The 14,787-nt window shown below is 36.9% G+C and overlaps 3 protein-coding genes across 4 annotated transcripts in view; 1 reads left to right on the forward strand and 2 right to left on the reverse strand.

The window, feature by feature from the left end:
- Nucleotides 1–651, reverse strand: part of LOC104698813 (nuclear pore complex protein NUP133-like) — a 5,960-nt gene extending 5,309 nt beyond the window's left edge. Inside the window, exons 1-2 of the mRNA XM_010414207.2 lie at nt 319–651; nt 107–213 (exon numbers count right to left, since the gene is read on the reverse strand). Coding sequence (XP_010412509.1) covers nt 107–213; nt 319–506 — 295 coding nt within the window. The 5' untranslated portion in view covers nt 507–651. The remainder of the gene's footprint in view (nt 1–106; nt 214–318) is intronic.
- Nucleotides 2,862–6,305, reverse strand: LOC104698822 (zinc finger CCCH domain-containing protein 18-like). Its single transcript, XM_010414216.2, has 7 exons — nt 6,097–6,305; nt 5,843–6,005; nt 4,424–5,305; nt 3,953–4,344; nt 3,722–3,862; nt 3,537–3,639; nt 2,862–3,458 (listed from the first exon to the last, which is right to left on the reverse strand). Exons 3-7 carry the CDS (start codon nt 5,269–5,271, stop codon nt 3,359–3,361), a joined length of 1,584 nt encoding a protein of 527 aa, XP_010412518.1. The 5' UTR covers nt 5,272–5,305; nt 5,843–6,005; nt 6,097–6,305; the 3' UTR covers nt 2,862–3,358.
- LOC104698831 (vacuolar protein-sorting-associated protein 11 homolog) overlaps nt 11,378–14,787 on the forward strand; it is a 4,671-nt gene continuing 1,261 nt past the window's right edge. Inside the window, exons 1-5 of one of the 2 annotated variants that reach the window (XM_010414228.1) lie at nt 11,378–11,721; nt 11,883–12,056; nt 12,144–12,452; nt 12,532–14,283; nt 14,416–14,781. In XM_010414228.1, coding sequence (XP_010412530.1) covers nt 11,506–11,721; nt 11,883–12,056; nt 12,144–12,452; nt 12,532–14,283; nt 14,416–14,763 — 2,799 coding nt within the window. In that variant the 5' untranslated portion in view covers nt 11,378–11,505 and the 3' untranslated portion in view covers nt 14,764–14,781. The remainder of the gene's footprint in view (nt 11,722–11,882; nt 12,057–12,143; nt 12,453–12,531; nt 14,284–14,415; nt 14,782–14,787) is intronic. The other variant, XM_010414222.1, reaches the window with a different exon arrangement.

The raw sequence follows: 14,787 nt of genomic DNA on the forward strand, positions 1-14,787 counted from the left end.
ACCGGAGACACAAGCATCACCTGGAGAAGATTGAAAACCACAAACTAAGTAACATTCCTCAAAGAAACTGTTCCTACTTCTATCTTAAAGGCAAAGAAATACTAACCAGGATAACTTTGTTCATCTCGCAACAATTGAGGAAACTCTCCAACGAATACAGGCTTCAATTGATCTGTATCATCTCCTCTTTCACCATTGTTTACAGGAGAAACTCTTAACGACCATGAACAGATAAAATCAATACGCCAAATCGAAGGAAAAAAAAAAAAAAAAAAAGTAGAAATGTAAGCAAAATTCGTCACAGGGAGAATGATATACCTAGCGAGAACAGATAAACGAGGAGCCCAAGGAGCAGGAGTTCCAGTGGCTGGACGATCTGAGATGAAATTAGTGTTCCGATTTTGAGTTGTCGGAGTTTCTGGAGAATCCGGCGGAGGGGCTCGATTTCGTGGAGTTCTGTCACTGCGAGAGCTTTGCTTAGCTCTCTTCGTCAATGGAGAGAACATTGGGATGTCGATTTGAAGAGAACAACAAGAAAAGGGGTTTAGGGTTTATGTGAAGATGACGAAGAAGAAGAAGAAGAAGAGGGGTGCGAGAAAGTTTTTGAATCGGAGAAGGTGCGTGAAAGATTCGACGATTATGTCAAATTGGTTCGGTCAAAGTCGGGTTCGAAATTTAATACCGGTTCGGTTTATGATTTTGGGTAATACAATATTTTTTATTTGGGCTACCTGGTCGGCCCACGTGAATAATATAATAATAATATAGATACTGATTGGTAACTGCTGTTGTAAAGACTTTAATTTAAAAAATATAGTTATCCAGAATTTGGCCGTAGATGTTTTGACACTGTAAAAAATTTTACTTTTAAAATCTGATTATTTATCATTAATTTTTAAAATTATAGTTGTATCAATAATATATATATAAATTATGTCAGAATATAATTCATAACAATTTAATATCAAAAATAAAATTTATTAATTGTTGAAACGAGAAACAATAATAAAATTGATTTGGTTTTAAGGTAGGATCTGGACGGACTTTCGGTTAAAATCGGAATGAACTAAGAAGAATTGCGAACTGGATTTTTGTATTAGATCTTTTGTAAAAAGTAGCTATTAAATTACACCCTTTTTATTGCTTTACAGAGTCTATCTATTTAAACCTAAACCCTCAACTCGCCGTTCTCACTTCTCCGAAAATCTCGCCCACGATCTCTTAACTTTATCCCGTGAACGACTCAACCTTAGCAACAGAATTCTCGTCATGGGCTCGCGGCAGGCCCACTATCAAGTCCAAATAATGTTCTCCTTAACGGGCTTGTTATGGGCCTGCAGGTCGGCGAAACCCACCACCAACAATTGCCCCCCAGCCTTTCTATCTTTTAGCGAAAGATAAAAGGCGAATATTCAGGGAATCCTCCGCCGTTTCGGTTTCGCGATCTTCCTTGGGGCGAACACGCTGGATCTCGTCCTCCAAGATTTTGTGATGATTATCTCCTCTCTCCCAAGATCCAACGGTTGAGGCAAACGGTTTCGACTGTCCAGATTAAAGGAGAGAGATTCGTGGGATTCCGAAAACCGAAGCAATTATGACTTATAAACCATAAGCTACACGTCTCGTCATAACCGCGCACTCATCCACTACTTGAAGGTAATCTCTTTTCCTTTCTCTCTTTCTGTTTTAACGATTAGGGTTTTACTTTAAGAAACTTTTCTTCTCCGTCGCCCCTCTTTAAACTTTGCCATCCTCGATTTTTATCTTTTAAACTCTCGATGGCACCACTCGAGCTCTGGGGAAATCACATCCCCCCAATTACTACAGAGAAGCACCTCATCGATCTCCGCCTAAAACACGGAGTTTCGCCGGAAGTAGAGATGATACTGTCTCCCGGCGGCACATATACTCCGAAAACCGTTCCGCCGGGCTATTGTTGTGCGTACATGACGTACTTCGAAAGATGCGGACTCGTCTTCCCGATTCCTCGAATCATCTTCCAAGTCTTACAACGCCTTCGAATGGCGTTCCCCCCAGATGTGTCCGAATTTCGTGAGACACGTAATCGGACTTTACATCAGAGGACGCGAGGAGGGAATCGTACTCAGCGTCGATGATATCCTGCGGTTGTGTCACGTTAAACACAACTCGGGGTTTCAGGGGACATACTACATGTCCCGCCGACAAGACCGAGAAATTCTCCAAGCGATTCCCAGGAAAGACGACAGGTGGAGGGAGAAGTACTTTTACTTCCGGGTCAACGCGGCTTCGGTGGGAGACTATAACTTTTACCGGCTACCAACCCAGTGGGCCGTATGCGTGGGTCAGGATGACCTCGACTGCTATTTATTTGTTACATATATATATGTTTTTTTTTCTGCTCGGTAGCTCTTCTTATTTTCCTGTGACCTAGTTTGAGGATCAATTGTCCACCTGGATCTGACCCTTTAAATTAATTTATTTCAGACTCTAGCGATGGAACGTCATGAACTTAAAGAAGTACTTCCAGTAAGTACTTATAAGTACCTGGTCGGCCCACGTGAATAATATAATAATAATATAGATATTGATTGGTAACTGCTGTTGTAAAGACTTTGATTTAAAAAATTTAGTGATTGATGATTTCTTTTGTTTTTGGTGATTGATTTTTAATTGTTTTGAATGTTTTTTATATTGAGTAGTCAAAAATTCGTTAAACTCTCTTATTAATAAATTTCATAAACTCTTTTACACCATCATTATTAATGATAGTGAAAAAAAAAATATTATTGAAATGGATCTTAAAAAAAGTGGTAACAAGAGTCCCACACATATCTAGGGACCAGTCTTTTGGTAATATTTGAACTTGAGAACAATGACTTTTACCTCTTTGAACTTCTTATAGACGTTTGCATAGTTGTTAATATATACACTAAACCTTCTTGCTTAAAACTAGGAAGGATCACCATATGGTACACTGAGATATATGATCCAACAGCATAAAAAAAAAAGTTGAAAAGAAACAACACAAATATAAATATAAGATTAAACCCTTCATAAACGTTCCAATTATTATATCATTATTATACCCCTTTAACTTTATGTTTCTCAAACTGTTCGGCTGTTATTTTAACTTTGAAGCAAACAGGCTTTTTGTTGTGTGTTCCTCTGTCACTTCTTTTTGTGGTTTTATTGCTAAGAAACCTAAAGTCTCCATGCCATCGATCAGTCGAAGACCTAAAGAAGATAATGAAAAAAAAAACGAATCTCTTTTTTTTTTGCCGACGGATAATTGATTAGATCTTTGGGGATTCCCTCTAACCTTTATGCTCCTATGTTCTTCTTTCCTTTTTGTTTAGGTATCAGTCTTTCTCTCTGCCTATGTAACCGTTGAAATCTCCTTCCCCGAAAGGGAAGAAAACGGACTCTCGGGTAGATTCAGGACTTGACTGTCCAACGCTTCACAATGAGTACTTCTCCTGAATATAAAGGCATCATATGATCAAGTCAAGATAAATATCTCAAAGTTAATGTGTTTGTTAAAGATCATAGCATACCGATCATTGTCTTTGTAGTTAGTGGTTATGTTCATGACATTATCTTCGGTGTTCAAATATTCCAACAGATAGCTCAACCGTTCCTCTTGTTCCTCTTGCTCAGCTACAAATTAAGAAAGTCATGCAATTAATTCTGAAACTATGATTATATATCTGGTATTAGTTATAAAGGTATACATACGTACCATTTGATGTTAGCATGAAGTCATCTGAAGAGAAGCCAAGGTAGGAGTAATTAGTAGGTAAGGACTTAGAAACTGATTGTTCAGGTTCACTAACAAATGGCTTCCTCATTATTCTCGAGCTCTCACTAACCCGCGGTGGCACTTAGAACATTACAAAAGTATAAACAATTATAACGAAATTATAAAACAATGATTTAACATATATGAAATTTGATTTCGTTAATTACTTACATGTGTTCATCTCTATGTCTCTGTCAATGAATTGAGAGCGAGGCTTGTTACTAGAGTGTGATTTTTCCCGGTAAGGCTTGACGAGAACACGAGCACCGCAAATGAAATGAGGATTGCCTTTAGCAAGAATGAGTTTGGCGGTTTCCGTGTAAGGAAATGTCACAAAACCAAACATTCTTTTCTCCTGGCAAGGTATCCTCACATCTTCGACATGTCCGAATTTGGAGAAATAGTTTGCGACATCGTGTTCAGTGAAACTACTCTCTGCGGGAAACGTTAAGTAAATCTGTCTAGAACCAGCAAGGATTGCTCCATGTTCGTTTCTCTCTCCCGTGTATTCCACAAACTTTGATGCATCTTCAGCTAGTATAACTGAATGCTGCCCATGCGGCCTACAAATTCAAAGACCATTTATGACATTTTGAGACAATACTTATATTGAAATAGAAGGAGTAGTATTAACTAACAAACCTGTCGATGAGGCGGATGGTGTTCTTCAAGCGAGCAAGAAGCTTGGTGAGGCTATAGCCAGCTTTGCCATGTCTTTGTGACTCTGTGAGATATCCTTCAGCTTGAAGATTCCTGCCGTACTTTTCGTAGTACATCATCGGCAATGAAGCTATGGAGATTGGAACGCCTCTTCTAGATTTGAGCAACTCGATGATCTCTCCTTCTAGCTTCTCAAGTGATCCAGGGGAAACAACATGCTCGTCGTCACTTAGGTTGTTGTTTGGATTAAACATCTGAGCAAAACTCTCTCTCTCTGGTATGATCTGTCCGTGGAAGTACCTACAGTTGTTGCCGTGTTTGCAGAACCCTTTGTTGAAGTAATGGCAGATCTTGACCGGGAACTCGGGTAAACTCGGCGATCTCCTACTCGTTTTCAAAGTCAAACATTGACGTTCTTGAGAGAAGAAACCGTTAGAGATTTCAGGTCTGGTCAATGAATCATCAAAATTCAAGAACTGAACATTATTCTGCAAGGAATCCATCTCGGTTGAATTCTCCCAAAAATCGGTTTTCATGGGAGGAGAAACCGAAACCAAAAGAGACGATGAACCGGTGAATGATGCGAATTTGTGAGTAGGAATGTGATCAGAAGGAGTGGTGTGGTAGTGATGAGCATTTTTTGCTAATTCGTATTTAACACAATTGATGACAGAACGCATCACAGAATCAGGACTGAAAGCAAGACGGATCATGTCGCGGTTGCCATTGTCTTGCATCAACAAGAGATAACCAATGATCTTTGATGCATTATCCGGTTCAAGTGCTTGGATTCTATTGTGCACAACGTTCATTGATTCTGTGAAATCCATCTCCAAAAAACTTCTTCTTAACTCAAAAGCCTCTCTGCAAAGCAAAATTATAAAAACTTTCATTAATATTAATTCCACAAGATTTAGTCAAACTCTTTGGATATGAATCAAAAGTCACATAAACAACAAGTTGTAACCAAAAGAGGTAGAAGAGTGAGACTCACTCATGATCCCACATGTTCATAATTTATACCCAAACAAAAAAAAGGATTTGCATTGTAAGTCAAACAAAATATGCAAATGTTATGGATAAGAGAACAATGACCAAGATATGAGTCACGATTACACATAATCAAAACAAACAATTTCACAAAAATTATCATCTCTTAGACACTTTAACGCAAATCCAAACAAACTAAATGATCTTTGTACATGTGAAAAACAATATAATATATCAAAAACTCGAACATGATATTTAAGTACATTTGTCTTGAAGAAAAAATGTTTTGTTTCTTTTTTTCTTTATTGAGTAAACATATTTTTGACATGGAAACAAAACACTAATCATAATCCGAGGAGTTAATGATTAGAGAGAGGATCTATGAAAGAAAGAAAAAACTGAAAATTTTACCTCAGCAGATGATAATCCGAGAAGGATTAACCATAACGACTAATCATCGAAATAACAGATCTTTGAATGAAAATTTTGAGAGAATATAGACGAAATTATCTCAGTGGTGTTGACGACAATCGTAAAGCATGCAACTCAATTCTTCAAACCTATCGATTTTTTTCTGAAAAAAAAAACAGAAGAAAAAAAAAACTGTCATCATAGACTAAGAAAAACAAGAATTGCACTAAAATAAATCAAGAAAAACAACTCACATTGATAGTTTCATTGTTTGAATTAATCAAAGACACAAGAGCGTGAGAACCACAAACACAAAACGAAAAAGAGAAGAGACAGAGTGATGAAAAACAAATAAAATAAAATAAAGTTTTGAAAGATCGTGCAATTTTTTTTGAATATATTTGAGGAGTTTCAGTAACTGTAAAACAGATAAGATCTCAGAGAGAATCTTGGATGGTGGAGAAGGAAAACGATAAGTCCTAGGTTAAATTATTAAATTAACAACAAAAGAAATAGTTTCTTGTTGCGAAGAATATTGTTAAAATAAAAAATTAATTAATTTTGGTTTGACAACTCGTTCAATTTTATATTGTTACAGCAAATATCGGAACTCAGTTAGAAAAAAACCTGGAGACTTTTAAAATTATTTTTTTTACTAAAGTTAATTCTAATCACGATACGTAAATTAATAATTAACGAATAGGATCAAGAAGACTTTCCCATGTTTTGAATTTTTAGTCTTTTTAGTTATGGATCCATGTTGTTGTCTTCTGGATAAGGATAATTCATACAAGTTATACAACTGTGACAGTTTAATAAAAACATAAGATGTGTCTCATGGTATGGTTTCAACGGTTACGGTTTCATAGCAAGAGGTTATGGTTTGGGCTGCACGGTCTAAACGGACCGGATCGTAAGGTCTCACTCCATTTTTAGAAAAAACCGAAACATTATATAAAATTAAATCTAGTTTAGATTCATCTCGATAGTCTTAGGCTGCAAATGGTGATTAACAAACTGAACTAGCTGAATAAATTGAATAATGACGGGCTGAATAAAAATAAGCTGAATAAACTGAATGAGTTGAATAAGCTGCAGAAAAATAAATTACTATGATAAATAATGACCATTAAGTTGAATAGCTGAATACAAAAATATAATATTAATAATATATCTATAATAGTATCTGAAATTATATATATATAAAATTTAATTATATATAATTGTTTTTTCTGGATATAAATCGTGATGAGCGATGTATATATAGGATCTGATTTTAGTTTTGATTTTAATCAATAAAAAATATGAAGAGTTTAAAATTGAGCTGATTTTGCATATTTGAATACCTTTTATTCTTAACAAATAATGCTAATTTAAATTATTTAGTTTAATATTTAACATTAATTAATGTCAAAAATTTGCAAACAAAAAAATATAATTAGTTAGTGAACGTAGGATTTGTTTGGGCAAATTTTAACCGATTCGTTCGTGAACAGTTCTACAGAATGAACGCCAATAGATCTTTATTGATTAACGCTCAAAATTACAATAAATCATTATCAACACCTATTGTGGGATGACCTTATACGCCATGACTCTTCCTTCCTAAATAATATTGACTCCTCGTTAGATCTAGTCGCTTGATAGGGTTATTTTTGGGTTCTTGACCTCTTGCCTTTCTTTTATTTTAGGGCCTCTTCATTTATAGTAGTCATCAAACCCTAATTCTAATTGGATTGGGTTTAGTATAGTCGGTTTAGGCTTAACTGAAGTTAACCGAGAGTGGATTTATTTTTTCCCAACAGACTCAAATTTGCCCAAACATAATTCGTTTGTTTCATATTTCAAATATATATATATATAATTAAAAACTATAAATATAATTTAAAAACAGATTCTGTAAACTCACAATATTTGATTTTCCTAGATCATCGAAATAATAATCTAGATTTCCAGGTTGAAAAGTGCAACCATTGCAGCCTTAAGTGAATACCAAAATAAGAATATTTAGGATTCTAAATTTTAATTTTGGGTTCAAATTTATTTATGATTTAATATTATAATTATTTTATTTAGATGATATTAATTGTTTTCATTTGTTTAGTTAGATTACATATCAAATTCTGATTGGGTTCATTAAGATGGGATGAATAAGAGAGTAAGAGACAAAAAGTGTTCCAACAAATTATCATCTTAGGACAGTTCAATTAAATTAAATACAATCTGATCACTACTCTTAAACTTAAAACACTCAAATCATTTATACCACCAAATACTCTCATAATTCACATATTTGCACTTTTGTGCATATGTTAGTTTCAGGCTTTCAGCTAATTTTGTAGAATTTCTTTTTGAGTTTCTTTGAATAATTCTACCACATTCAAAAACTTTTCTTGTTATATATACCACATTGCATAACTGTTTTCTGAAAATACCACATTAATAACTTAAAACGACAAAATTAACCTTGACTACTTTCTTCATATTTTTTTGTTAGAACTTTAAAAATAAATGAAACACATGCTTTTTTGGTGTCATGTCTTTTCATCTTTTGTCAGACTAATTTTATAACACTCAACTCTTTCTTAGTTTTCTTCCTTCCTTTGTTACTCTTTCTTCCTTCCTTTGTTACTCTGTCACTTCTCAAAACAAAAAAAAATCCTTCCTTTGCAGTCGAGTATAGTCTAATAAATAATAATGTCTACCATGTAAATAAAAAGTTGTTCACATTCTAATAGAGGACAAATTTAGTGTTTAGAACTTGTCCACTGAATAAGATTTGAGGGATAGTATATATATATGTGAGGACAACATATCATCTAGAAAATGTCTAATCAATTATTTATATATATATTATGTTAAATAACACAATTAGAAATGAGTAGTTATATATAGAAGATTTGTTGTCTATCAAGTAAATGAAAAACTATTCACAATCAAATAGAGGACAATTTCTCTAGTGAATACAAAATTGTGGACAAGTTTTTGTATTCAGTTATTGAAATTGTCTATTGTTGCATTTGAACTGATGGACTACTTATACACAATTAGTTGCCCATGCTACTTAGAAATTAGATGAGACACTTGTCCATAATATCACAAAATTAGTGGACATGATTTTAAAATGTTGTCTATCAGTGTTCATAACATGTCTATCACATATTATTTCACATATGAATAGTGGAAGAGATGAATAAGAAAATAAAAACTCTCACAATTAATGAAATGATTGTATATTTTATCTAAATATAAATAATTCTGTTTATGTTGTGTCAGAAAAAAGACATTGTACATTATTGCCTCGTGACATGGGTATTTACGTCTTTTTAAGTATCTATTATGGTTTTTTTTTTGTGGGAACAAGGAGACAAAGCCTCCCGCAAGCATCCTCATCCACAATCCAATTGACATCATTTGGACACGACTCTGGAAACCCAACGGTAAAGTAAAAGGATAGGAAGCTACCCCATCAGCAAGACGGTTTGCCTCTCTATACACATGCGTAATCCGGACTATTCAGTACCTAGAGAGAAAGCCATGACACAAGCGTACAAGAAAACATAAGGGATGCGTGTCGCTAATCCATGAGAGTAAAAACCCCACCACTACCTTAGAATTTACTCCAACCTCCAGCCTCCTAAGATTCATTCTCCATGCTAAGTGTAGACCAAAATAGACCCCCCATAAATCCGCTAGCGGGGCCAAGCATATACCAATATTGAGAGAAAAACCGCCACACCATCTCCCCGTATGATCCCGCACAACACCCCCTGTAGTGGCCAAACTCGGAGAACCACGCGCTGCTCCATCCGTGCTAATCTTCATCCATCCCTCCTCCGGAGCCTTCCATGCAATCATCCGCTCCACCTTGACCATGTTATCCTTCCACGGCTGGTGAACACAGTGCGCATGATGAACTTCCTTAGCAAGTTCTTTAACAAACTTCACTCTATCCCTGCATTTCCCAATTACACCAAACACATTCCCACATCTCCATTTACATCCCCACCACAAACCCATAGCAAAAAAAGTCGACCAAGAACAACCACCCACATCAACATCCACTCCCATGTTTTCATAAAGCCACCCCAGAAGCGGTAGAACAGAAAAGAGATTTCTATTGTGGTAGAATATAAAAGTTTATATTCAAATGTGGTACTCTCAACAAAATTCCCTTTCTTTTTGGTGGTATAGTAGTTCAAACGCCAATAGTTGAGTCACTAGTCCATGATTTTGAATATTGATAGTGACTTAAAACAATAAATTTTTAATAACAAAATCATTATTTATGCGGCCTATTTTTTTCACTCGCTTGTAGCCTCGTGAAGTGAAACTCCAAATTCCAAGCGGACTCTGATCTTATTCTCAAACATCTACATACTTTGGGTGTGAATGGTTGCAGCGGTTGGGGCAGACAAATCCATCTGCGGATCAGACCGCTTTTTATTTACCATTCATTATGTGTAGTCCGCAGTGATGTGGTCTACAGAAAACAGAGGGTCTGAATGGTAACTGCGGTCGGGGCGGACAAATCTGTCTGCGGACCAGACCGATCTGTTTGAAGTGTGGACAGCAAACCGCTGCGGTCCAACTCTATTTGTAAAGAAAAGAGGTCCGCAGTTGGTCCGCTGCGGTTTTGTTTCTGTTTTGTGTAGACTGCATCACTGCGGACTACACATAATGAATGGTAAATAAAAAGCGGTCTGATCTGCAGATGGATTTGTCCACCCCAACCACTACAACCATTCACACCCAGAAACAAAACCGCAGCGGATCAACTGCGGACCGCTTTTCTTTACAAATAAAGTTGGACCGCAGCGATTTGCTATCCACACTTCAAAAAGAACGGTCTGGTCCGCAGACAAATTTGTCCGTCCCGACCACAATTACAATTCAGAACCTTAGTCATTAACACATTTAATTCCAAACCACAACTTTACAAAGTCATAGAATGGCATATCTCACCATCATAACCCTCAAATTCGTATTTGACACATTTCACTCATCATGACCATCAAATCATGGTACAACATATCTTGGTCGTCCTAACGAGTCCAATCTTATAACTTATCACAATTACCAATCATAATCAGGAATCAATTCATTCCCCAATCTAAACCACTTTACTTATATGACATCATGTAACAATCGATCACGAACCAAAATCATATATATTCATAAAAACTATAACGTACAGATGCATAATTTTGGGTATAGAAATTTAGAATCCATTCTGATATCTTGTCGGTTAGGTTTCAATTTTTTTATTTTATTTTATTTTTTTATTTTTTTATGGTTTAGTTTTTCACTCTCTGTGAAATAACCAATAAAAATGTCAAAGACTTAACTGTACCCTCATTCGTTTTAACGTAGTGCCTCAAAAGATGTCTTAATCAACAAAGTTAACCACAGAATTATGAAGAAGAAAACCTAAGCATTTAAAGTAGATTTAGAAAGTTGAAGATTTGAAAGCTAAAGTTTTTTTTTCTGAACATTTTTCTCATCCAAAATATTTTGTTGATTTCAATTATCTGACGTGGACACATTGAGGCTAAAACATTATAGTACTCCTCCTTTCTCATTCAAGGCCAAATTGGGCTGATCTGATCAGAAAAAAACACAACAAGAAAACCCTAAAAATTCAAAATCCTCGATTCGATTCAATGTACCAGTGGAGAAAATTCGATTTCTTCGAAGAGAAATACGGAGGTAAGATACCTGATGATGTGACCGGAGATATACAATGTTTTTCCAGTGGCCGTGGCAAAGTCGTCATCGGCTCTAACGACGGATCCGTCAGCTTCCTCGATCGCGGCATCAAGTTCGATTCCGGTTTCCAAGCTCACTCTTCCTCCGTCCTCTTCCTCCAACACCTCAAGGTATCTCTTTCTTCTTTGATCCCCTTGCTGAATCCATTCGTTCATCAATTTCACAATCTCCAATAGATTTTGCTCCCTCGATTTAGCTTCAATTTGGTTGATCCTTGCTCATCGATTTTACAATTCCAGTTGATTTTCTTGTTTTGTGGGATGTTTAATAGCAAAGGAACTTCCTCGTTACCGTCGGAGAAGATGAACAAATATCGCCGCAGCAGTCAGGGATATGTCTCAAGGTGTTTGACCTTGACAAAGTGCAAGAAGAGAGCACTAGTTCTTCGACTCCCGAGTGCATTGGTATTCTAAGAATATTCACCAATCAGTTTCCTGAAGCTAAGGTAGAGACTAGTAGTAACAATAATAATGATCTCTTCTCCATTCTAATGCGTAAGGTTTGTTGATGGGAAAGTTATGTGCAATTGCAGATTACGTCTTTTCTAGTCTTGGAGGAAGTTCCACCAATATTGCTTATAGCCATTGGTTTAGATAATGGCTGTGTTTATTGTGTCAAAGGAGACATTGCACGAGAGCGTATCACTCGGTTTAAGCTTCAAGTGGATGGACGATCCCCTATTACAGGCTTGGGGTTCAGGATGGATGGTCAAGCGCTTCTTTTATTTGCAGTAACTCCTGACTCGGTGAACTTGTTCAGTATGCTGGCGCAGCCACCTAAACTGCAGACTTTGGATCATATTGGTGGCAGTGTGAATACTGTTACAATGAGTGACCGCTCGGTACATACTTCTCTACTTTGGTTTTAAGTGTATGTTCTTCTTATCTTCTAGTCAGTTGAAAGAATGTTGTGCTCTACAGGAACTAATAGTTGGTCGACCTGAGGCTGTTTATTTCTATGAAGTTGATGGACGTGGTCCTTGCTGGGCTTTTGAAGGAGAGAAAAAATTCATGGGGTGGTTCCGTGGCTATCTTTTATGTGTCATTGCTGACCCTAAAACTGGGAAGAATGTTTTCAATGTCTACGACCTTAAGAACCGGCTTATAGCATATAGCATAGTCGTTGATAAATTCTCCCATATGCTCTGCGAGTGGGGAAACGTATTACTTATAACGGCTGACAAATCATTGTTGTGCATTACCGAGAAGGATATGGAAAGCAAGTTAGATATGCTGTTCAAGAAAAACCTGTACACAGTAGCCATTAATCTTGTCCAGAGTCAGCATGCCGATGCTGCTGCTACTGCCAATGTGATGAGGAAGTATGGTGATCATTTATATGGCAAACAGGACTTTGACGAAGCTATGTCTCAGTACATCAACACAATTGGTTACCTTGAACCATCATTTGTGATACAAAAGTTTCTGGATGCACAGAGGATCTACAATCTTACGAATTACCTGGAGAAGTTGCATGAGAAGGGTCTAGCATCAAAAGACCACACAACTCTTTTGCTAAACTGTTACACTAAGTTGAAGGATGTAGAAAAGCTGAACACATTCATTAGAAAAGAAGATGGCATCGGCGAACTGAAGTTCGATGTGGAAACAGCCATTAGGGTCTGTCGTGCAGCCAATTACCACGAGCATGCAATGTATGTTGCAAAAAAGGCAGGAAAACATGAGTGGTATCTGAAAATTTTGCTTGAAGATCTTGGGAACTACGACGAAGCGCTGCAATATGTTTCAAGTCTTGAACCCAGTCAAGCTGGGGTTACAATAAAAGAGTATGGTAAGATTCTTATTGAGCACAAGCCAAAAGAGACTATTGATATACTCATGCGACTCTGCACTGAGCAAGGGACTTCTAATGGTGTGTACCTGTCCATGTTGCCATCACCTGTGGACTTTATCAATGTGTTTGTTCAACATCCACATTCATTAATGCATTTTCTCGAGAGATATGCTGAAATAGTGAAGGATTCACCTGCTCAAGCTGAAATCAATAACACACTCTTGGAGTTATACTTGTCCAGGGACTTGAATTTTCCATCAATCTCTCTATCTGAAAATGGTCTAGATCAGGACACAACAGATCATTCAGTAGCAGCTGCGGCGGCTAAAGCTCATCCTGAAAAGAGGACAAATGCTGATTCAAAGGATGCAATGGAGAAGGATTGTACAGAAAGACAAAAGAAGGGACTGGAGTTGCTGAAAATGGCATGGCCGTCAGACCTAGAGCAACCCGTCTATGATGTTGACCTTGCTATAATTCTTTGCGAGATGAGTTCGTTCAAGGAGGGACTGTTGTATCTTTATGAAAAGATGAAACTTTACAAAGAGGTTATTGCTTGCTACATGCAGAATCATGATCATGAGGGACTAATTGCATGCTGCAAAAGATTAGGTGATTCTGGCAAGGGTGGGGATCCATCTCTTTGGGCAGATCTTCTCAAGTATTTTGGTCAAATTGGAGAGGACTGCACCAAAGAGGTGAAGGAGGTTCTTACTTATATTGAACGGGATGATATCTTACCTCCTATCATTGTTCTTCAGACCTTGGCAAAGAATCCCTGCCTTACACTCTCTGTCATCAAAGACTATATAGCCAGGAAACTTGAACAAGAATCAAAGATAATTGAAGAGGACCGGCGTGCAGTAGAGAAGAATCAGGTTGATAGTTTCATCATCAATACATTTTTTATTTGTTCATCTAGTCTGACCTTTCAAGTCAACTAGAAAATCTGTTCTCGTAATGCAGACCGTACTTCTGATCCAAAAGCCTTTTGTGTATGAACGGTGCAGGAAACGACAAAAAACATGAGAAAAGAGATTGAAGACCTCAGGACGAATGCCAGAATATTTCAACTTAGCAAGTGCACCGCGTGCACTTTCACATTGGATATCCCAGCAGTCCATTTCATGTGTATGCACTCATTTCATCAACGCTGCCTTGGTGACAATGAAAAAGAATGCCCCGAGTGTGCTCCCGAGTACAGATCTGTGATGGAAATGAAGAGAAGTTTGGAGCAGAACTCGAATGACCAAGATCTGTTTTTCCAGCAAGTGAAAGGCTCGAAAGACGGGTTTTCTGTGATTGCAGAGTACTTTGGGAAAGGAATCATCAGCAAAACTAGTGATGCAACATCTTGATTCTCTTCACGCCTGGGGGTAACT

This window comes from Camelina sativa, chromosome 1 (genome assembly GCF_000633955.1).
Source record: "Camelina sativa cultivar DH55 chromosome 1, Cs, whole genome shotgun sequence".
Classification (NCBI taxonomy): domain Eukaryota; kingdom Viridiplantae; phylum Streptophyta; class Magnoliopsida; order Brassicales; family Brassicaceae; genus Camelina; species Camelina sativa.